The 26143-nt window shown below is 39.2% G+C and overlaps 1 protein-coding gene across 1 annotated transcript in view; it reads right to left on the bottom strand.

The window, feature by feature from the left end:
• Positions 1-26143, bottom strand: part of LOC150080982 (nephrocystin-4-like) — a 470434-nt gene that overhangs the window by 310547 nt on the left and 133744 nt on the right. The window contains exon 10 of the mRNA XM_090380874.1: positions 20974-21110. Within this exon, the coding sequence (XP_090237000.1) occupies positions 20974-21110 (137 nt within the window). The remainder of the gene's footprint in view (positions 1-20973; positions 21111-26143) is intronic.

Here is a 26143-nt window from a genome sequence, read left to right as displayed (position 1 = left end):
GCCATAATTATGAGAGCATTCTTGAACTTATGGGAAGTCCCCATGGACTGGAGATGTGCAAATGTATCCCCAATTCACAAAGGGGGATCGAAGGGTGACACAAATAATTACAGACCAGTTAGTTTAACTTCTGTTCGGAGTAAAATAAAGGAGTCACTGGTTAAAGATGCATTGCAGGATTATCTATATAAGACTGCAGCAATAATTCAGACACAGCATGGGTTTGTTAAGGGAAAGTCTTGTCTGGCAAATTTGATCGGATACTACGATGTGGTTACAAAGGAACTGGATGCAAAAATTGATTGTTTATAAATTTTTCCGGGTATGTATTTATTTGTACATTTCTTATATCTGTATGACACCACATTTCTGATATCCCAACAATATCCGTCTTTGATGTCTTGACCAGCACTTCAAATTCATCAAATTTATTAACTATACTCCTAGCATTGATGTACATGCAAGTATACATGCACCTGTTCTTACTCTTAGTTAATCTAACACATAGCCCATGTATTTACTTGTTTCATGACTCCCAGCAGTTTCTGATATCCCCAGAAACTTGCTTTCCAGGCTGCTGCTGATTCCAATAGAAGTAGTGCAAGAATCACTAACACCTTTGCCTACAGCTACTGTTAATCTATTAATCTGTGAATCCCCCCCAAGCTAGTAGTAGTCTACCTAACATTTCCTTGATAGCATCAGAGAATATTTTTGCATCCTTTCTATTTAAATCTATCGTATACCTGTAGAAGCAATCTCTCCTGTTAACAAGCACAGACCATGCTGAGAAAAATTCTACCCCACGAGCCTTGAACAATCTGTCCAGGGCCGAAATGATTGACAAGGCTCTCATCATATACTCCCTCCATGTCTAACTTGTGTCTGGGCAGAATTGCAGACACTTTCAAATTTAACCCTAACTCGCAACTTTTTTCCAACACTGACCTATATTTGTTAAGTAAATCTGCAGATCTCCTACACTTAATGTCATTAGTGGCAACATATACGATATCACCTTCTGTGCCCTTAAAAGATGATATCTACACTACATCAACTTTTGCCTCTGGCAGACATACAATGGTCCTATTCCACCTATCCTTTTTGCACAATATATTTCCAGTTTCCCTGACCAATGATTCACTGACAATAAGCAACAACAATTCACTAGCATCACCACCGACATGGTTCCAGTCGGGCATTTACACAACTTATTTACTAACAGGCCATGGAGCATTCAATGCAAAACTAAATTACTTCGGAATCACGGATAACCCACTCTGAGTCTGCGGGGAAATCGAATTGTGGGACCACATCGTGAATGAGTGTGCCAACTATGAGGACCTTCACTACAGAATGATGGCAGTGACTATCTACTTCCTCAAAAACAAGAAAGCCCATCTTCTTGATGCTCGAAGAGTATGGAGCCTTGACCAAATTTGCATCAGAACTATTCACGTGATGCAGAACATTAAACGCCATATATAGGGAGCCAACAGAATGAATGCTAACTAGGCCAATAGAACTGGATGGGACCTCACCTCCAAGACAAACAAATAATCATGACTGTCACAATGACATGACAAATGGATGGAACCAGCCACCAAAGAGAGAATACCAACCAATGACTTTGACCTCCTGAAACTGAGACACCCACTGGATGGGGCTTGCCCAGAGAGAGAGAGAGAGAGAGAGAGAGAGAGCAAGGGAGTAACACCAGAAATGACAGTAACCCATCCTGAGGTAAAACTTGCCTCACACTGAAATGGATGCTGAACGGGGACCTCCCTCTCCCATGAAAGACAGCCATACTTGCAATGAACCCTATGAGTCTCAAACACTGGACTTGACAATTACGGACTGGACCTCAAACACTTGACAGCTCACTAGACTGGATTCTGATCACAACTGTGACTGAGGGACTGCCGTCTGGCGATCTGGACTTGACACCTGACCTGGCCCGCTTTTCTCACTACCACATTGAGGGAGGGGACAGTCTCCCTCCCCCCTCTTCTCCTGGTGGGGCATGGGCATTCCCCACTGACCAGCCCTGGGGTCGCCTTCTCCTTCGTCCCCATACTTCTGACTTTGCCCCCAGCCTTCAGTCTCCCTCCCCGTACTCTGTCTGTACACCAGCGCACACTCCACACAATGGAAATTAGCATCAAAATTCAACTGCTCACAAACCTTTCAGCCTTGCAAAATTCTAGCACCCCCCCCCCCCCATAGGCTCTAGCCATTGAAATCTCAGGAAATTAGGTGGCAGGGCCTGCCAGAGTAAAAAATTTCGAACTACTGTGCATCTGGTCTGCCTCCACGAGGCCAAGTGTGGGGAACGTTGGGCCCAGCATGGGTCTAGTGGCTAAATGGCCAGAAGAACAATGATACATAACACTATACTTACAAAATCAATATACTTTTAAAGCTCTGACCTTTTAGTGAACTGTTACACCCACAATAAAAGCTATACAGAGATGGGGGGAACCCCTGGTGCCATTTGACATCAATCACCCCAGGGGCTCACATCTGGTGAGTATGGGCTTGGCATACCCAGGGTCCTGAGCTGGACATCATCATTCTTCTCTTTCCTGGTAATTCCCTTTTACTTCTGACTATTGTTCTCTCTCTCTCTCTCTCTCTCTCTCTCGGTAACTCAGAAATTTTTTTTGGCTGGTGCAGCAAGCCTCAGGCTTCTTTGCACCATATGGCTAATAATAATAACAATATACATCATTTCTACTACCAAGTTAGTTTTATTGCAACAACAGGGTACCTGCCTATATATATATATAGTAATGAAATAATGTTAAAATGTAGAGACCTTCCTATCGTTTAAAAACGATAGGAAGGTCTCTACATTAAATTAAGTTTAAGGCTCAGCTGGACAGGTATTTTGAACGAACAGAGGGGTGAAGTGTAAGTGGGTTTTTTTTTTTTTTTTGGCTGATGCTGCATAAGCTTGCTTTCTTGCATCAAATGCCTCTACTAATGCTAATGCTAAAACACGAAGAAATCCAAGAACCATGGATTGCTTTGTGCTTTTATGCTTTAATAATTATAGAATTAGTAAATATAAGATCACAGTTCTACACTTTAGTAATTTGATCCTATATATATATATATAGTTATGGTAAAAGTATAATATGTACTATACATGCTGAATACTTATATAAAAATATCAGTATACAGTGGGCAATAAGGCCAAAATAACATAAAGACTAAGATAGCCTGGTTTTTTTTGTTAGTTGTTGGCGCATTGGCTTCTGTGACCATACTGCACCTCCCAAAGTTTTTGCATTTTCTACTCTGATCCAAGCCCGAGGCGGGATTCGAACCCACGACCTTTGGGTTGCCAGGCAGGCACTTTACCCACCTGGCTAGCCCGGTTGGCAAGATAGCCTGTGTAGGTCAACAAGGCCATACCCTGGAAATAAACATGTAATTAGTAATAATATATAACTATATAATACAACAATGATTATGTAGCTAATTATTGATATATATACATTGAAAGGGACTTTTTTCAAGGGCTAACCCTTTCAATACATGCCACCAATAATTAACAGAGCTTGGTGGGATATATTGAAAGGGTTAGCCCTTGAAAAAAGTCCCTTTCAATGTATCTATATATCAATTAGCTACATAATCATTATTGTATTATATAGTTATATATTATATTATTACTAATTACATGTTTATTTCCAGGGTATGGCCTTGTAGACCTACACAGGCTATCTTAGTCTTTATAAGTTATTTTGGCCTTGATGCAGTATTGTAAGATTTAAACAGTCTGCAGGCTTCGAGTATAATGTTGTGCAAGACTTGTGAATGATAAAATATATATATATATATATATATATATATCTTTTATCATTCACAAGTTTTGCACGTTATACTCAAAGCCTGCAAACTATTTAAATCTTACAATTTTTTTTTTTTTTTTTTATGTAAACCCCAAACACGAGAGGTATTAGAACCTATAGTACTTAGTACCATACTTGGGTTGGAGGTTGAGAAGACGAAACATGATATTTGTTGACATTGGACTTGAACTTCTGTAGACTGTAATTTTCAGGAAATACGTATGAAGGAAGGTTGTTCCAGAAAAAGGCAGTTGAATGAATAAACAAGGAAGATGAAAAGTTGGTTCTATGAGATTGAAGTTGGACAGCAAATGGATGTTGGCAGCACGTGTTGGGACTGTTTTGAAAGAGAGAACGGTAATTACAGAAGCCAATTCAGAAGAACAGTGCCCATGGAAGTATCTGTAGAAGAGGCATGCAGCAGAAACAGTACGAATATGAGACAGCGAGTGGAGAGACTCTGTTAGAGATGAATCATTAATTAACCTAACTGCCCTCTTCTGAATGGAATCAAGAAGCCTGAGAGGGGTTTTCGGGACACCACCCCGGATGTGGGAACAATATTCCATGGCAGGGCAGATTTGCGATTTTTACAGAGTGAGCAGCTGTTTGGAAGAAAAGTAACACCAAGAGCAAAAGAGAAAACCAAGTTTTTTTTAGATGCAGAGGAAGCAATATTTGTAATGTGCTTGTGCCAAGCGAGATTAGAAGTCAGGGTAATCCCCAAAAGAGATATATCACTTTGCCTAGAAATCGGAGTATCACTAAAGATAAGCATAGGAGCAGAAGAATCCTTTTTGCGAGATATAAGACAAGACTGAGTTTTAGAAGGGTTGAAATCAACTAAGTTGTCTTTGCCCCACTGGAAAATTACCTGAAGATCGGCATTTAAGGAATTGGTAGCAGATTTTCGAGAAGTTGAAGCTGATTGAACAGGGCAATGTTTTTCAAAATGGAAAGTGGAATGCAATGTGCTATAATCGTCAAAACTATCGATAGGATTTCCAGTCAATGGAAGAAGGTCATTAATACAGTAATACCCCGACTTACGCTACCCCGACTTACGCGAACTCGGAGTTACGCGGTTCCTGATTTTTTCGTTTGGCAACGCTGCCGCCCACTATCTTCAAGGTCGTTTTTCATATGTTATCGATATACGGTGCGACGGTGGAGAATGAGAGCGAAAGATGAACAAAATTCAACTTTGCTGCTTTTATGTTTTTTATATCAGTGAAGGGGAAACACACTTTCACCATAATAACGTAAAAACCAACCCAATTCCAGCTATCGGTATAATCGCAAATGCAATTAGATCGAGTTTACTACCAGTTTATAACAGATTCCACTAGCAGGAACGCAACTGGATTTTTATTGTTTTATGGTAGTAACCCCTAGAAATGTGAGGTGTTAATAGTGTATCTCTGCCTTTATGGTGTTGTTTATTCAGTTGCTACATGCGCGCAGCTTTGTTTATGCGTATCAAGCGTGCCTCCTCGTTTTGTAATTGTGCTTTATTCCCTAAAAATGAAAAGGAAGCGTCCTGGTGAAGACACTGCAGATTCAGAGAGAAAAAGAAAAGCAATTATCGATAAACAGAGGCGGACTGGGTCAAAAATTCTTACCCGGGAAAATTTATAGTGGCCTCATACTATGGTTTATGGCCAAAATCACACTGGCCCACCGGGGTTTCCCCGGTAAGGCTTATTGCCAGTCCGCCTCTGTCGATAGAGAAAAAAATATGAAATTGTGAAACGCTTTGAGCGAAATGAAAGACCATGTGATATTGCACGTGCTACAGGCCTAAATGAAGCAACGGCGAAAAGCACATGACAATTGCAAACTTGACAGGTTGAAAATTGAAAAGGGCTCAATTGTAAAGGGCTTAAAAATTTTAGAAAATATAGACTCCAACGAAGAACGCGTTATAGCTACAAAGCAAGGAATAAAAAAATTATTAGCTTGCTACGAAGAAATTCTGCGTGAAAAAAAGAACGCGCTGTGTCGTCAGACGAATTTGTTAGATTTTATGAAGCCATCGACATCGAAATAACTTTTTAACGTAAGTCATTTGTTTTTTTAATACATATTTTGTATTAATATGTATAAAGAACTGCAATTTTATTAATATTTTTCTTCTAAACTAGTGTTTTTGTTAGTCCTTGGTCCCAATTAAGCAAAATTTATATGTATTTATATGCAAAGTTGTACCCCGACTTACGCGAATTCGACTTACGCGATTTTCGTCGGACCCACCTATCGCGTAACTTCGGGGTATTACTGTATACAAGAGGAAAAGAGTGGGGGAAAGAACTGAACCTTGGGTGACACCGGCATTAGTGGAGAAGTTAGAAGACAGAGAGCCATCTACCATCACCCTCAGTGAGCGATCAGAAAGAAAACTGGATAACCAATTACTAAAAACAGTTGGAAAACCATAATATGGAAGCTTGTTTAGAAGACCTTTATGCCAAACACGATCAAAAGCATTGGAGATGTCAAGAGCAAATACTTGTGTTTCACCGAACCTTTCCATTGAATTAGTCCATAAATCAGTAACATAAGCCAGAACATCACCAGTGGATCAACACTGGCGGAATCCATACTGGTGATTGTTGATCAGATGGAAGGTTTCTAGGTAGTTTAAGAGTTGGCGGTTAATTGATTTCTCCATTACTTTAGAAAGAGTAGAAGTAATTGCAATGGGACGATAATTGGATGGGAGGGATTTGTCACCCTTTTTAGGAACTGGCTGGATATAAGCAAATTTTCAAGCAGAAGGGAAAACACCTCTGGAATAAGAAAGTGAAAAAAGGTGGCAAAGAATAGGAGTAAGTTCAGGAGCACAGGTTTGGAGAACAAGTGGAGAAATACCATCAGGACCTGGAGCTTCCTTAGCATCAAGATTCGTAAAATTCCTTCTGACATCCTTTTGATGGAAGACCACAGGAGACATTGAATGGAGCATGTTGGGAATGGTGGGAGGTGTTTTACCAAGATCATTAATATATGAGTTGGAAGAAAAATGGGATGCTAGCAGGTCAGCTTTATCCTTGGCTGAAGTGACAACAGAACCATCTGGTTTGGACAGAGGTGGCACATTTATTGAAAAACCAAGGTTTAGATAAAGGATGAAATTTTAAAGTGGAGTGTGGGATAAAGGATTCCATTCCTGCAAGAATAATTTCACTGACACGATATGAGCAAATGTTGACATCAGAAGTTTTGAAACAGTAATCCGACCAAGGAAAAGAAGAAAAGAAATCTCGCAGGTCATCCCATTTTGCATTCTTGTAATGCCAAACAACATGAGGTTGGGAATAGCCATGAGATAAAGGCTCCATTGGAGAAGAGATAATCACCAAGTTGTGATCTGAAGTGCCTAAAGGACCTCTCACTTCGACTGGGCACTTAGAAGGGTTGTTTGTGAGAAAAAGATCAAGCGTGTTGGCTGTATGATTGGGATTGTCCGGTATTCTTGTAGGTAAATGAACAATTTATGCAAGGTCATTAGTAATTGCAAAAGCCTCAGCATCTCGACCAGCTGGGTCGGTGTGACTAGAAAATGGAAGCCAGCTGGAGTTGTGAACATTAAAATCACCAAGGAAAATTACCTCACTGTTAGGAAATTTGGACTGGAGAAAGTCAAGTTGCAAAGAGAGGAAGTCAAAGAGCTCCAAGTGATTAGTGGAGTTGGGAGAATGGTAGAGACAACAGATGAATTTTACACAATGAGGTAGAGAAATTTTAAGCCAGAGAAGATCAAAGAGAGTAGATTCCAAATTACGAAGTCTCTGACAAGGAATATCAGAACGGACATATGCACAAGTACCACCTTTGAGGTGAAAGGAATCATACAGCGAATAATTTGGGCAACTGAGATGAGCAGTAGTTAAATAAACTGATAACTGAGATTCTGTCAGAAAAAGTACATGGGGTTTGTCAGACTGCAAGTGGAAATGGACATCGTTAAGATTAGAATTGAGACCACATATATTTGTGAAATGAATTAGGAGGTGCTTGGGAGGCTTAGATCTTTTCGCAGATAAGCTTGCTCTATTAGTTTGACAATTCATGGTGTATTCAATAGTAAGAAAAAGTGGGTGGGACATGCTGTATGAAGTAATGAAATTTTTGGATATGCCGTACACATGGTAAGAATATACCCAGATCCTTGACAAAACGTGGCCTCGACAATGCTCCCTGCATACACACTACTCTGACTCCCTCCAGTCACTATCTGACAGAGTAGAGGTAGCAGGATTATACACTAGCTGATCCGGAAGCCTCCTAGAGAGTTACCAATAGGTTCGGTCCGGTGTACTAACTAGCGGCCAGACTGCGAACACCGTTTTAGAGCTATACCCTGGAAATGTAAGGAATATTGGATCTCGCCACGATGTTCATCATAACCTCAAAAGTCATCAATCATACTGTATGATGGAAGAGATAGGGAAGGGTTGACTGGAACTTGGCTCTAGAGACTAAACATGGGTTCCACCACTTCAAGCCTCCAATAAGCAAAGTGGTGGTATTGTACCAGTTGATGAGAGTCATCTACCACCTAGTACTGCCTGGTAACATAGAGGGGCGGCATTCCTCCATGTGGTGTGGGTGCCACACCTTGACCCCTGCTTACTTTGGTTCACATCTGGGTGGTCACCCACCATGTACTTGTGTATGGAGGTTATACCCAGAATTACTAACAGTCCCACCATCTTGAAGGTGCAAGCAGAGAATTTGGCTGTCACAGACCGTCCGGACTTTAGCATTAGCATTAGTAGAGGCATTTGATGCAAGAAAGCAAGCTTATGCAGCATCAGCCAAAAAAAAAAAAAAAAAAAAAAAAAAAAAAAAAGTAACATAAATAAATAAAAATAACCACTTCCACTTCACCCCTCTGTTCGTTCGAAATACCTGTCCAGCTGAGCCTTAAACTTATTTAGGCTATCAACTTCCACGACAAGGGATGGAAGTCTGTTCCACCCACCAACCACCCGCTGGCTAAAGGCAAATTTCCGCACATCTATCCTACATCTGTCTTTCCTCAATTTGAATTTATGCCCTCTCAGGTGATTTTTCTGAGCTAGAGGAAGAATCCCATCAGCATTGAGCATGCTCAAACCATTCAAGGCTTTGTACACCTCTATCAGATCACCCCACTGGTGCCTAGTTTCCAGACACTGTAATTTGCAAAACTTAAGCCTTTCTTCGTAAGAGAACCCCTTTGTCCCATTCACCAATCTAGTTGCCCTTCTCTGTACTCGTTCCAGCAGCTCTACATCCTTCCTGAAATGAGGCCTCCAGGCCTGTATACAGTACTCTAGGTGTGGCCTGACCATTGCCTTATACAAGGGAATAATCACCTCCTTATCCCTGCTAGAAAAATTCCTATATATCATTGACAATACACCATGAGCTACTCTTGCAGCTCGTCTGCACTGCTCAGAGAACTTCATATCTGCCTGCACCACCACCCCCAGGTCCCTTTCATTCTCTACCACTGTCAGTGTAGTACCACAGAGTTGATACGTTGCTCTGGGGTTGCTGTTTCCCATATGTAGTACTTTACATTTGTCAATGTTAAACTTCATTTGCCACCTCGAAGCCCATCTGCTCAACCTTTCCAAATCCTGTTGCAGCAGCATAGTGTCAGTAGTGTCCTTGACAACCCTGCCAACCTTCGTATCGTCTGCAAACTTGGACATTAAGCCTGATATACCATCATCAATATCATTTATAAATACAGAAAACAATAAAGGCCCCAATACTGAACCCTGAGGGACTCCACTAATAACATTAGTCCACGATGAGCAGTGTCCATTGATTACCACTCTCTGTCTTCTCCCCCTCAACCACCCCTTTATCCATAGCAGCAACTTGCCTCCAATGCCACACTGCTCCAATTTGTGCAGCAGTCTTCCATGTGCAACAGTATCAAAAGCCTTTCTAAGATCCAAGTATATAATATCAAAGTTATTCCCTGCATCCAGTTCTTTTGTGACTGCATCATAGTATCCAATCAAATTGGTCAGGCAAGACTTCCCCTTAACAAAACCATGCTGTGTCCTAGCTATAACTGAAGTCTTGTCTAGATGATCCTGCAGTGCTTCTTTCACCAGTGCCTCCATTAATTTTCCGGGAACAGAAGTTAAACTCACAGGTCTATAATTACTTGTGTCAGCCTTTGATCCCCCTTTGTGAATTGGGGTCACATTTGCACATCTCCAGTCAATGGGTACCTCCCCTGAGTCCAAGGAAGCTCTCATAATAATGGCTAAGGGTTTGCTTACCTCCTTTGCTGCCTCCTTTAATATAACTGGATAGATCCCATCCACCCCAGGTGCCTTTCTTGTGTTTATCTTCAACAATTTCTCCTCCACTTTGCTCTCAGTTATTACAAGATTCTCTAGCTTACTGCTAGAGTTGAATACACCTCTGGCATTCCCCTCGCTGAATAACTCCTCATGTGTGAATGTCGATGCAAAATATTCATTTAGTTTGTTAGCTACCCGAGCAGGGTCATCAACAGTTGACCCATCGATCTCAAGTGGACCAATCTGATTCATCCCCTTCCTTCTAGAGTTTACATAAGTAAAGAACTCTTTGCTGTTTTTCTTCGCATCCCTTGCCAAGGATCTCTCGTAATCTGCCTTCGCCTGCCTAACCTCCTTTGTAACTTGGTTACAGATCAACTTGTATCTATCATAGGCTTCCATGTCACCCATTAATTTGTATGTATCCCATGCATTTTTCTTCTCTGCCATATGCCTCATTAGTTCATCTGACAACCATTTAGGCCTAAACCTTGAACAATATTTCTTAGTTGGTATGTAAAGCCTAGTAGCTTCCACGATAAGTTCTTTGAATGCTTCCCATTTTGAATTTGCTGTTGGCAATATCATCAGTTGATCCCACTGTATAGAATTTAAATACTGTCTCAGTCCATTGTAGTCGCCTTTACGAAAGCAATACCCCTTCCCTTTACCCCTAATGGTAGTTACCTCTTTGAGTAACTCCCACTTCAGCACACTGTGATCACTGCCACCAAGTGGTTCATTTATCTGCAGATTCTTAATGCATGAAGAATCACTACTGATAATCAAATCAAGAGTATTACTCCCTCTAGTTGCCTCCCGAACATGCTGATGTAGAAAACAATCATCCAATAAATCCACAAAAGCCTTGCTACTGTGTGAGTGACCAGCCCTCAAATTCCAGTCAATATCTGGGAAATTAAAATCCCCCATTATAAGACTCTCTGATTTACTGGCCCACTCTATTTCTCCGAACAGTTTCTTATTATACTCATCAGAGTCATTAGGCCTATAGCACACTCCTACTCTCAATTTTGATCTCCCAATGCTTATGTCACACCAAACTGACTCGACACTGCACTGTCCAGCGATGTCGACTGGCTTCACTTCCTTGGATTTTATGTGTTTTTTAACTAATAGCATAACCCCTCCTCCCTTCCTATCCTGTCTATCCTTTCTGTAGACATTGTACTCCCCAAATTCCAGTTCTGCATTTCTTATATCTGTGTGACACCACGTCTCTGAAATCCCCACAATATCTGCCTTTGATGTTTTGAGCAATACCTCAAATTCATCAAATTTATTTACTAAACTCCTAGCATTGGTGTACACACAAGTATACATGCACCTGTTCTTTTTCTTAGCTACCCTAACACAACCCATGTGTTTACTTGTACCCCAATGATTCCCAGCAGTCTCTGAAATATCCTGCATCTTATTTTCCAGGCTGCGGCTCATTCCAATAGAAGCAGTGCAAGAATCACTTTCACCTCTGCCAGTGGCTACTGTTAATCTATTAGTCCTTGTATCCCCCCAATCTAGCAGTTTTCCGACCCACCTAACATTGCCTCGATAGCATCAGCAAACATTCTTGCACCCTTTCTATTTAAGTGTATCCCATCCCTGTAGAAGCAGTCTCTCCTGTTAACAAGTACAGACCAGGCTGAAAAAAATTCTACCCCTTGAGCCCTGCACAATCTTTCCAGGGCCGAATTGATTGACAGGGCTCTCATCATATACTCCCTCCTATCGTGTCTGGGCAGAAGTGCAGACACTTTCAATTTCAACCCTAATTCACGGCTTCGCCGAAATTGGGTCCACTTGACTTGAGTGTCACCCGAATATCAGTTCCATCAGTGTTTTAGACTCCCGGGTAGTAAGTGTAGCTTGTCTGGCATATCTGAGAGAATGTCTGTGATAACCTCAAGGACCCAATACTGCATTAAAACTACATTTAATCTATGAAATTCTTTTTTCCATACAAAATGTAAGGAAAAAAGAAATAATTCCCATATTTCTATTTGTCCAATTTTAATGAAATTGGTTTGGCTCGACAAATATTTTTAATAAACCGAAATACAAAATTTCATGAAAATTCATCCATTGGGAGTTCCTCTGTTACATGTGAATAAATGGACATGGTGAAGGCTCAAATATATTTTAAATAAATTTAAGGCTGAAGTAGACAAACATTTGGAGTGACTGGATGGGTGAAATAAGGTTTTTTTTTTTTTTTTTTTTGGCTGATGCTATATAAGCTTGCTTTCTTGCATCATATGCCTCAACTAATGCTAATACCATAGGCATTTAGTGCATGTGCACACGCTGATGTGCAAAACTTAAGGATTAACACTGTTTCTAAAGGTTACAACCACAAAATCTTTACATAAGGTACTCTTTACTGATGAGAGTAGATTCAGTCTCAGCAGTGATTCTGGACGTCAGCTAATCTGGTAAGAGGTTAGCACACAGTATCACCCGGCAAACATCACTGAAAGGGATCAATATGGCAGTCAAGGTGTTCTCATCTGGGGAGGCATTATCTTGGATGGACAGACACAACTCCAGATACTGGAAGGCGGTACTTTAACCAGTGCACGCTACTGTACTGAGGTAATCCTTCTCCATGTGCATCTGTTCCAAGGTGCCATTAGCCCCCACAGTTTGTGTTTATGGATGATATCGCCACACCCCATCACACTGCAGCTATTGATATGCTTTTGGAAAGTGAGGACATTGTTCGTATAGGAGTTCACATCTGGTGAGTATGGGCTTGGCACACCCAGGGTCCTGAGCTGGATATCATCATTCTTCTCTTCTTGGTGATTCCCTTCTACTGTTGACTTTCTCTTCTCTTCTCTTCTCTCTCTCTCTCTCTCTCTCTCTCTCTCTCTCTCTCTCTCTCTCAGGGTAACTCGGGAATTTTTTTTGGCTGGTGCAGCATAAGCCTCAGACTTTCTCGCACCATATAGCTAATAATAATAATAATAATAGATTGGCCTGCCTGTTTCCCCAAATTTAATTTCCATTGAAAACATATTGGATGCTCTGGGGAGATACCTAGCAGCACATCCACACCCACCAGAAAATGTTCACCAGCTGAAGATGGCACTGACAGAGGAATGGACGATGTTACCACAAGAACTTATCAACAACATTGTTCTGTGGACAGGTGGTGCAAAGCCTGCATCGACATTAGGGATGGCCATACTGAGGACCACCTCTTCAATTTGTTCCATCTTTGGCAGTGATGCATCTGTATCATGGCAGCCATTGCTATGTTACCATTTTTGAATAAAGTCCCTCCTTCTCTACTGTTTTGTTTCTGTTGTTGTTGTTTCCTTCATTTCTGTACTCACGAGGTTCCTTTGGTATGCTTTTCCCATATCCAGGCCACTTCTATGAGAAGCTACAGATGAAAACCTGACTGGTCCTTAAATTTTGCACACCACTTTGTGTGTGTGTGTGTGTGTGCGCGCGCGCATACACACACATATATACAGGGTGTCTCAAAAATATTGGTACAAACGTTTAGGGGAGGTAGGTAACACTAAAGGAATATGAATCGCATAGGAATCCATAACTGGAAACGTCACCGTAAGTCTGTACACTGCGCTGTTTTCATCAGTTCGCGGGAGGGAAAATTTCTGGTTTACTCATTCAAGCAGTAGTTGCTGCACGAAGATCATGCATCGATATACGAACTGTGAGCTGTCAGACATGCACCTAGTGTATGGATTAGCAGAGAGCCCACACGGTGTGCGCCTCCATGTGGCACATTGCTTCGCAATAAATGTGTGGGCAGGTATGGTCGGTGACTGCTCAGTCGGCCCATACCTGTTACTATCCTGCATGAACTCCGCTAAATATCAGATCTTTCTTGAACAAGTTCTTCCAGGGTTACTTTATTATGTTCCAGAAAATGTGAGATGCAACATTTGGTTTCAACATGACAAGGCACCTGCCCATTATGGAAGGTGTTCATGACCAAAACAGGCGTTTTTGGCATCGATAGATTGGCCGTGGTGAACCCGTTGCCTGGCCCCCACACTCACCTGATTTATCGAGCCTAGATTTCTTTCTGTGGGGGGGGGGTCCTCAAATCTATCGTGTATGAATCGCCTGTGGAGATGGAAATGTTTGTTTGTTTGTTTGTTGTTTGGTTTTTAGGAGCATTAGCAACTAAGGCCATATTGCTCCGGGATATGTGGTGGTCATTCCCTGATCTTTCCGCATCCTCCGTATTTGGTGGAGACGGAAATGGATCTCGTGGCGAGACTCTTCTGTGCTGCTGCTACTGTCAAAGAAACTCCAGGTGTGTTCGACCGTGTCCGCCAATCCACGCTGTGTCGGTTTGTTTGTTTGTTTGTATTGAGGTTTAATGACGCATGGACTACGGGGGTCATAATGCGCTAGTTCATATGGTGTGATGTGTTTCAAGGGTGTTTACTTTCGATTTCAATTGTTCATTTTAACCTGATTTATACGTTCTTGTGTTAGTACGCTGTGTCGGTGTCACGCATGCATCATGTCTCATGGTGGAACCTTCGAGCATCTGTTGTAACATCATGAAATGCATCCATCTCGCACTCCATTGTTAATATTATGTCAAATAAATGTTTGCCACTAATTACTGTCTTGTCATTTCTGCTTCTTGTGCCTGTGTTACTACTTTCCCGTGACGTTTCCGGTTATGGGTTCCTATGCGATTCACATTCCTTTAGATGTTACCTACCTCCCCTAAACGTTTGTACCAATATTTTTGACACACACCATATATATGCTTACTGCCTGAAAATTAAAAGCAAAAAATATAATTTAATTTTCTTGTATACATACTTTTGGCTAAATGATTACATCAAATCAGTATTAGCAAATAAGATGGCATGGATATTCACAGGTTATAAAAGGTCCCTGTTCAGAATGGAATATATAAAGTAGTTTGTAATCTGATTAGTCCCCTCTCTCTCTCTCTCTCTCTCTCTCTCTCTCTCTCTCTCTCTCTCTCTCTCTCTCTCTCTCTCTCTCTCTCTCTCTCTCTCTCTCTCGGGGGCTATGGGGGAATCTGAAAAAAGATTTAGAAAAGTGGTCCATGAAAGACAGTAGCATTCTTTGTACCTGTGAAAAAAAATAAACTGGACTGGGCCATTAGACAGGAAAGATCAAGAACAGATTACTAGAAGCATATAGCTGATGAGTTAAACAAAATCATTACATATATATGCATGCACATGTGTACCGCATTCCACAAGCATTATAAATGCAAAAAAAAAAAAGCTGTAGAAAAAAGCTAATGATACCTAACTAGTTTTACTGAAAGAGTAGCCAAGGTGGGCAAAGTATTCTTGGAATAACTGAGATTTCTCTATGATTTCTCTATGCATAATGAAAGCATCGTTATACACCAGGAGTTTCAGAAGATTGGACATGTAAATATTTCTCCATGCTCAAAGGCAGTGATTGTGATAAAAATTACCTGGACTACTATAGACCTGTAAGACTGGCTTCTTTGTCCAAAAAAATTATGTAATTCATGATTAAGAATCTAGTGCAACTAAACTGAAAAAATGCAAAATGTTTAGGTTAGTTTAGTAAAAAACACAACATGGTTTTGTTCAAGGGAAGCTCTTATGTGACCAATCTGGTTAAGGTAGTATGAGGTGGTTACAAAGAAAATAGAGGGTGAAAATAACTTATAATTTAATTAGAAAGTCTTTTGACAGCTACAAATGAATGTCTTTTTTGTGTCAGTTGGAAAAGCAAATATGAGTTAGGTACTACAATGCATAAAGGGATAGTTAACTGTAGAATACAAAAAGTAGATATAAATTGTATGCTCTGAATGGACCAATGTTCCGAGTAGGGTCCTTTGGGGATCATTGCTTGAAATCTTGTTTTAAAATTTCATCAAGTTAAATAACAAACGTTTGTAGATGATATTAAGTTGGGCAGGGTTGTAAAAAATGAGAACCAGGGGAATGTTGTTGCAATAAGACTTTTGGAAACAAATATTTCTCCATGCTCAAAGAAAGGTCTGGCAATAAAAACTATCACCCCCTCCTTTTCAACATGGAGAATTATTTGTGTTTTCAAGTCTTATTTGTAAGATTTCCTGGTTTGGTGTGGGTGTGGGGTTAATACACTCAATAGCCTAGTGTGTGAAACGAAGTGTTTGACATCTCAGAAATGCATCAAAAAAAAAATAGAAAATGGCAGTATTGCAACAGGACAAGGCCAGAATTTAGGTTTAACAATGCCACTGCAAACAATTATTATAAAATCAGTGTGTGAACCTTAAAAGTTAAGGGTTGATATTTGTACACTTTTTGAAAGTTTAATTTAATAATGACCACAAAATAAAATGTGTTGAGACACATTTATGTCAGTTTAATGTACTAGAATATATGACTGAAAATACTTTATAACTAATTTTTACCCCCCCACCACCACTACCCAAAAAGATTTGTAAGTGATATACACACTGTATATCACTTACAAGTGAGCAGGTGGGTCATTAAGAAGGCTGAGAAACACTGCTCAATAGTGCCTTTTCCATAGTATTAAACTTTTCACAAATATTTACTGGTTTTTTTTTTTTGAAGCATTAGCAACTAAGGCCATATTGCTCCGGGATATGCGGTGGTCATTGCCTGACCTTTCCACATCCTCCGTATTTGGTGGTGACGGGCTCAAACCCCGGTCTAATCAAGAAGCGTGTGCTACGCGCTGCTGCTCCTTCCCACCTGGCTACGGAAGCACCCCATTTACTATGCATGATCATAGATTTGATCTACATTTAACACGTGCAGTCTCCTTAAGGTAGGTACATATGTAGATTTATGATTTCACATGATCATTTCAAATACATTTCATGTGAAGCCATTGTCATGTCAAGGATCTGGGTATATTCTTGCTATGTGTACACCATATTCAAAAATTTCATTAATTCATACATGTCCATCTCTACTTTTACTTTATTGAATAAAACATGAATAATCAAACTAACAGAAACCTCTGTAAAAAAGATCTAAAACTCCAAAAAAGTTGGCAGGGTGGTTAATGACAGTATGCTACTGCAACAGGATCTAAGAAAGTTAGGCAATTAGGCTGAGAAATGGCAATTAAATTTTTGACAAATGCAAAGTATTGCATATGGGTATCAGTAACAGAGTAATAAACCAACTGTGTGATACTACAGTCAGGTTAGTGGAAAATGAAACAGACCTGGGGATAATTGTGTAGTCAGATATGAAGTTCTCTGAGCACTGCAGACAGGTGGCCAGGGCAGTACATGGAGTTTAGTCAATGATATACAGGAATTTTGCTAGCAGAGGTGATTATTCCATCATATAAGGCAATGGTAGGGCTACACTTGAGTCGAGCATAATGGTCCAGAGTCTTCATTTTAGGAAGGATGTAGAGCTGCTGAAGCAGATACAGTGAAGGGAAACAAGATTGGCGAGGGGAGCAAAAAGGCACTCTTACCAAAAAAAAGGCCTCAGTTCTGAAAATTGCAGCATCTGGAGAGTAGGCACCTGTGATGTTATCTGGTTGAGGTGTTTAAGGCCTTGAATGGATTGAGCAAGCTCAATGCTGATGGGATTCTTCTTATTGCTCAGACTACACATGAGGGACCACAAATTCAAATTGAGGAAGGATGGTTGCAGAATAGATGTGTGGAAGTTTGACTTTAGTCGACAGGTGTTGATTGCTAGAACAAAGTTCCATTTGTTGTGGAAGCTGACAACTTAAATAAATTCATGGAAAAACCAGACAAACTATAGGAGGAGGATGAATAAGTGAAATGATAAGTGTTGGTCTTTTTGCATAATTTGATTTAGCTAATGTATAGCTATATAAACTATTCTAAATAATCTAAGATAAATAAATTATTCACACGGTACAAGAGGGATTATTATAGTTTAGTAAAATATCTCTATCTCATTGTGTCAAATTCATCTGTTGTGTCTACCGTTCTCCCAACTCCACTAATCACTTGGAACTCTTTGACTTCCTCTCTTTGCAACTTGACTTTCTCCAGTCCAACTTTCCTAACAGTGAGGTAATTTTCCTTGGTGATTTTAATGTTCACAACTCCAGCTGGCTTCTGTTTTCTAGTCACACCGACCCAGCAGGTCGAGATGCTGAGGCTTTTGCAATTACTGATCTAGCACAGATTGTTCATTTACCTACAAGAATATCGGACAATCCTAATCATACAGCCAATACGCTTGATCTTTTTCTCACAAACAACCCTTCTAAGTGCACGGTCGAAGTGAGAGGTCCTTTAGGCACTTCAGATCACAACTTGGTGATTGTTTCTTCTCCAATGGAGCCTTTATCTCATGGCTATTCCCTACCTCGTGTTGTTTGGCATTACAAGAATGCAAAATGGGATGACCTGCGAGACTTCTTTTCTTCTTTTCCTTGGTCGGATTACTGTTTCAAAACTTCTGATATCAACGTTTGCTCAGATCGTGTCAGTGAAATTATTCTTGCAGGAAAGGAATCCTTTATCCCACACTCCACTTTAAAATCTCATCCTTTATCTAAACCTTGGATTTTCAATAAATGTGCTAAGGCTGTTCAAGAGAAGAATGTTGCATATCGTAATTGGCTTGTTTCTAATTCTTCGGTTTTATTTTCTGCCTACACCAAAGCTCGCAACAATTCTAAAGCAGTTATTAATCAGTCCAAACTGGAGTTTGAACAGGCTAACAGTAGAAAACTTGCTTCTTGCCCTAATGGTAGCCAAGCATTCTGGTCTCTTGCCAAAGCTACTGGCCGCAAATTTTGCCCATCTCTGCTCCCACCTCTGTCCAAATCAGATGGTTCTGTTGTCACTTCAGCGAGGATAAAGCTGACCTGCTAGCATCCCATTTTTCTTCCAGCTCATGTATTAATGATCTTGGTAAAACACCTCCCACCATTCCCAACATGCTCCATTCAATGCCTCCTGTGGTCTTCCGTCAAAAGGATATCAGAAGGATTTTGATGAATCTTGATGCTAAGAAAGCTCCAGGTCCTGATGGTATTTCTCCACTTGTTCTCCAAACCTGTGCTCCTGAACTTACTCCTATTCTTTGCCACCTTTTTTCACTTTCTTATTCCAAAGGTGTTTTTCCTTCTGCTTGAAAATTTGCTCATATCCAGGCAGTTCCTAAAAAGGGTGACAAAACCCTCCCATCCAATTATCGTCCCATTGCAATTACTTCTACTCTTTCTAAAGTAATGGAGAAATCAATTAACCGCCAACTCTTAAACTACCTAGAAACCTTCCGTCTGATCAACGATCACCAGTATGGATTCCATCAGTGTCGATCCACTGGTGATATCCTGGCTTATGTTACCCATTTATGGACTAATTCAATGGAAAGGTTCGGTGAAACACAAGTAGTTGCTCTTGACATCTCCAATGCTTTCGATCGTGTTTGGCATAAAGGTCTTCTAAACAAGCTTCCATCTTATGGTTTGCCCACTGTTTTTAGTAATTGGTTATCCAGTTTTCTCTCTGATCGTTCACTGAGGGTGATGGTAGATGGCTCTCTGTCTTCTAGCTTCTCCACTAATGCCGGTGTCACCCAAGGTTCAGTTCTTTCCCACACCCTTTTCCTCTTGTATATTAATGACCTTCTTCCATTGACTGGAAATCCTATCGATAGTTTTGCCGATGATAGCACATTGCATTGAACTTTCCATTTTGAGAAACCTTGTCCTGCTCAATCAGCTTCAATTTTTCGAAAATTTGCTACCAATTCCTTAAATGCCGATCTTCAGGTAATTCTCCAGTGGGGCAAAGACAACTTAGTTGATTTCAACCCTTCTAAAACTCAGTCTTGTCTTATATCTCGCAAAAAGGATTCTTCTGCTCCTATGCTTATCTTTAGTGATACTCCGATTTCTAGGCAAAGTGATATATCTCTTTTGGGGATTACCCCGACTTCTAATCTCTCTTGGCACAAGCACATTACAAATATTGCTTCCTCTGCATCTAAAAAACTTGGTTTTCTCTTTCGCTCTCGGCGTTACTTTTCTTCCAGACAGCTGCTCACTCTGTATAAATCGCAAATCCACCCTACCATGGAATATTGTTCCCACAACTTGGGTGGTGTCCCCAAAACTTCTCTCAGGCTTCTTGATTCCATTCAGAAGAGGGCAGTTGGGTTAATTAATGATTCATCTCTAACAGAGTCTCTCCACTCGCTTTCTCATAGACGTACTGTTTCTGCTGCATGCCTCTTCTACAGATACTTCCATGGGCACTGTTCTTCTGAATTGGCTTCTATAATTCCCGCTCTCTCTTTCAAAACAGTCCAAACACGTGCCGCCACCAGCCAACATCCATTTACTGTCCAACTTCAAACCCACAGAACCAACTTTTCATCTTCCTAATTTATTCATTCAACTGCAGTTTTCTGGAACAACCTTCCTTCATACGTATTTCCTGAAAATTACAATCTACAGAAGTTCAAGTCTAATGTCAACAAATATCTTCTTTCATCTTCTCAACCTCCAACCCAAGCACGGTACTAAGTGCTATAGGTTCTAATACCTCTCATGTTTGGGGTTTACATAAAAAAAAAAAAAGTTTAGATTCCATGGAAAACCACCACAAAATGACCTTCTCCCAATTATATTATGATTAATATTTTTCAAATAGACTATTTTCAGCTGTATGATATGCTCCTACATTTGTTCCACACAATATTGAACCCTGTATATTTTCACAGAACATAACCATCACATCAAAAATCAGCTTATGCAAGTTGCTACATAATACAAATGGTATCACTCACTCTGAGTTAACATCAGACATTTTCTGTACTGAAGATAATGGTGAAGCGATGACATTCCCTTTACAACTGGATTTCAACTCCTGTTCTCTACTCTCACCTATTTCTGGTGGCTGACTAAGAGATGTTCCACTAACTTTCTACAAACGAATCAATTAAAAAGAGATTATAATTATGTAATGTATTAGTAACAAATACAGGGTGTCTATAGGGTCCTGTCCCTATTTAAAATTTAATATTAATTTTAATTCAAAAAGACATAGGCAATGCAGTCTTATGTAAATTATTATGAAACTCCAAAAGTTTACGTTCTTCAATACGCCATTCAATACACCTCAGTGTGTGCACCCATAGCGGGCCTTAGAACATCAAAGCGAAATTCCACTTCTTGTCATGTATGGGCCAGGATATCAACATACAGTTTTGACTTCCTTAGCACCCGTTTTGACCCGTTACTAATATTGATATTCTTTGCATGAAGAATATCAATATTAGTAACGGGTGTTCTGTACACAAAATTTTTTAGGTATGACCAAAAGAAGAAGTCTAAGGGTGTGATGTCAGGGGTGCACGGAAGCCATGCAACTGGTCCATCATGGTCCATCCATCGCCAGGAATGTTTCATCCAGAAAATGATGAACACTCACGCTCCAGTGTGGAGGTGTTCCATTCTATAGAAAAATGACGAATGGCTGCAACTCTTCCAGCTGAGAATTACAAACTGCTGCAACATGTTGAGATAAATGTTTCCTGTGATGGTCTTTTCACAAAAGAAAAATGGATCTATCACTCTATCGTGAATGAGCCCACACCAAACGTTTATTAATGTAGGCTATAATGGATGTTATGCAGGTTTTCAGAACCCCATATCTAAATGTTGTGGCAAATCACAGGTCCAGATACGTGGAATGCGCCTTCATCAGAGAAAAGCACCTTTTTTTTTAGGTCATGAATTGAAGCCAGCATGGAACAAATGAATGAATAGCACTGAGGTAGGTCATTTTGCTGCAAAACTTGGACAGTTTGCACTTTGTATACATAAAGACGTAACTGCTTGTGCAAAACTTTATGGATTGTTGATTTTGGTAATTGCAGTTCACATGAAGCAGCATAATGAATTGACTTTTGAGGACTGCACTGGAATGCTGCTTTAACATTTTCAAAGATTTCCTTGGGATATGCATAGACTTCATTTTGAGGCCAATCAAATTGCAGTTCCTGTTGCTTGAAAATTCTGAACCCACCTCCTGATACTTGGAGGATTCTTTCTGTAAGACAGCAATAATTTCTTTGCATGGTAATTACACATTCAGCCTTCTCTTGTGGGATTGCCATTTTTATGCATCATATCCGGTAAAAAGAAAAAAATATACTTTTGAGTTTTATAGTAATTTGTAAAAAAAAAAAAAAAAAAAAAACTTTTGCAGCTTCATAATAATCTACATAAGCCTGCATTTCTTTCTGTCTTTTGGTTGGGGCATAATTAAATTTTAAAATAGGAACAGGACTTTATGGACACCCTGTACTTTTTTCCACACATGCATGAATAAGGAGTGGGAACAAATTTGAACACTGCTAAGCAGACTTTCGCATTTCATAAAAATCATTTGTTTTTGTTACTCATTTATTTAAAATAGTTCAGTTACTTTAAATTAGTTTTTTAGTTTAGCTTCTTGCTTGGACTTCGAAATTAAAAAAGTAAAAGTTCAAAATGGAAACAACAGCTGTTCATTCCATCAATATAAGAATGATAGATGCCATTTAGTATTCTTCCATAGGGGTATAATTAATATTAAATGTTTTTATTAAATCTATAATCATAAATTTATAACAACACAAATGCGATTTTATAAAATAACAATAGCATAGTATGTGCTACCATCACTTAATCTGGGAATAGTGTAGAATTATTATACAGTAAGTCCCCAACATATGTAAGAGATACATTCCAGGACTTATTATGTAAGTCGAGTTTTACATAACTCGGGAATGACTAATAAAATATTGCTATTATATATGTGATATGCCAAAATTACAAAAACCACATAATATCCTCAGAAGAATGAAGAAAAATAGCTATATATTTTTCAATTAATTAGTTATATATTTTTTATATATTAGTTATATATATAACTAATATATAAAATTATGGATTCTAGTTATTTTGGGCCACCGGGTAATCGGGATAGCCATTTATTTGGGGCAAATCTTAAAAAACAGAAACCAACTGAGAAAATAGCCAGGGGTTACTTCGCTTAATTGGGACAGCATGCCGTTTAATCGGGGCAGGAGACCGCACCACTGGAGATTACCCTATGATTGTCTCCAACGGTACCACGTGGTTCGGTCGAAATTCTGGAGGTCACAACCATAAAACAATTAGCAGTCACCTGTTTATTGGGCTTTTCTGTTAGTGAAATCTATCATAAACAGACAGTAAACTCGAACTTACTAAATTTGTGATAATACCGACAGCTGGAATTCTGTGGGTTATTATGGTGAAATATGTTTACACTTCCATGAAATCTTCAATCATATAAAAAAATTAATTTTCAGATCTTCTCTTCATTCGTATTTTTAAAGCTTTGTAACACGTTACTCGGTTCTCACTTGCGCGTATTGTGTTACTTGCAATTTGTGTGTGCTGTGTTCTTTGTTATTGATTGCTTATCTTTTTACTGTTTTAAATTTTAACCCCCACCCACAAATGTCAGTGAACAGAAATATCAACTAGTTCGTATGTACATATTACAGTACGTATTAATCATTCCGATTATCACGTATATTCTTCCGATTATCACGTATTTTTTAATTGGTAAGGTAATAAAGGGTAAATTTCTGCTTAATATATCTTTGCTTTTATAGCCTGTGGATAATATTCCTCCTATTTTCGCTAATTAGAATCGCTGTTTAATAGAATTAAACTTCAATTCACAAACGTGATTGCAGTGACCGGCGCTTACTGCACATCGTATAGTAAATGGTACTTTACTATGTTGAGTTCGTCGTAACGTGATTTGATTGTACAGTGAACCAATTGTAAAAAAGGGAGGGGGAGGTACATTGTATTTTTAACTATTTATGTGAAACTCCAGATAATTGGGGCAGCCGCTTAATCGGGCCAAAATGCTCTAGTCCCGATGTATCCCAAATAACCAGAATGGACTGTATATATATATATATATATCATCATACAATATTTTCATACAGCATACTGGCATAGCTATGGGGGCAAGTAGCTCGTGTCTTATGGCCAATCTATATCTACACCATTTTGAAAATAACTTCAATAAAGATATTAATATGTTCAGATATATAGATGACTTAATAGTGTTCAACTATACTAACTTTCATGCAGAAGCAGTTAAGCACTACCCGCAGGATTTGGTTCTAGAGGTCACTAACCAGTGTGACTCTGATAAAGCTGCATATCTGGATATAGACATTCATATTAAGAACAATAACCTAACTACCAAGGTATTTGACAAACGCAAAGAATTTAATTTCAAAACTATAGACCTAACCAGTTGGGGTACAAATATCTCAATACGTATCCTTAAAAACATAATAGTGACACAAGGTATCAGAAGATTATATATCTGTAATAATAAAAGTGATGTTATAGACGCACTGATAGATCTTAAGCACAATTTATTAGATAACGGTTTCCCACATAACTTCATTTTGAAACATATTAGTACGGCTTTGTCAATAGCCCTAAAACAATACCACGATGATCTAAACCAGTTGGATACTATGGATGCTATTAGGCATAATTAATATGGAATTACACGTAAGGGGCTTAGTTGCTCAGTTTTAAAGGAATTATTTTCTGGTATAATTTATCTTTTTTAAAAAAGAAGTATAGATTTTTATACATCAGTATCGATAGATTTTTATACATCAGTATCTATGGAGCGAGCGGTTTACTAATTAGCCTTTGTATATATATGTACATACTAGGTACTGTAGCATAAACACGCTATATATAGCTTACGCCTTAGAAAAGTGGTACCTATATGTGTTTTTGCAGCAGGAATTAATTCATTTTTTACTAAGACGTCTCTTAGACATCTGAGAATTATTGGTTTTGTTTTCTCTACTACAGAGGGCGCTTTCATACATATAGGTCATCCCTAACTTGGCTATTATTGGACAAATCTTAAGTGGCGCTGTATACGCGGCAGTTATAAACGTCTTGTGCGTTTGCTGCAGGCGTTTAGGTTTTTTTCCCGCCTCTGGCTTACAGTAATGTATGTAATGTAGATTCTTGGATGGGAACATACCGGTTCTACGGTATTCCCGCCTTTGTTGTTTAAGGGCTTTCCATCCTTTGTTGTCTAAAGCTTTATATAAGGTTGGCCACTACCTAATTTTTGAAGTTAAATTTATAGAAAATTTGCTTAGGAATTAGCCATTCCTTTTTTCCTGTTGCTTTTTGCATTCTTTGATATATTTGATATATTTGACCGGCTATTACCACTTAACCAGGATCCCTACTTTTAGGGTCGGGAATTTACACTCCCGGTTAATCCGATGTAAAAATCGATAACTTGCTTTTTCTTTTCTGTTTTACGTTTATCTATCCTCTCGCCTTAATTTTTCATATCTCACGAACTATTAGAGTAATTCGAGGGGGAGTGAGGTACTATTGCTTTAACTACTCTGCTTTCCGTTCGCCTTTAGTTAGCTAATTCAGCCTTTTTTCTGCAAATTGTTCAGCAAATAATAATAATTTCTCAGTTGGGCTTATAATGTTGCTGCTATCGGTCGGGCTAAATATCATCCAGCCTGTATTATTACAAAATTTTGGTTAGACATTTCCCTTTCGGTACGGCTATATTTATACTTATTTATGTAAGTACTATAACCTAATTTTAAATTAGTTGAATCATCCATTATTATGGATATTGGATTTGGTATACAGGCAGATGATAACAGAAACCGATGGCGCAGTCTAACATGGGTTTTTATTTTGTAGGGGTTTAGCCCTCGACAAAGTCTCTTGCAAAATATGTTCCCATGTAAGGCTTATTATGATGATTAACCTAATATTATAATTTTCATATAATAATTTTTCATGTAATTTTTATGTATACTGGAGGTATGGTTGGCCTGTGGTTACATCGATTTTCAAACTATGGATTTACTTACATTACACTATAACTTATAT

Source organism: Mastigoproctus giganteus, chromosome 9, assembly GCF_048544385.1.
Source record: "Mastigoproctus giganteus isolate SK-2022 chromosome 9, ASM4854438v1, whole genome shotgun sequence".
NCBI lineage: Eukaryota > Metazoa > Arthropoda > Arachnida > Uropygi > Thelyphonidae > Mastigoproctus > Mastigoproctus giganteus.
The sequence above is the reverse complement of the archived record's forward strand: the minus strand, read 5'-3'. Positions and strand labels throughout refer to the sequence as shown.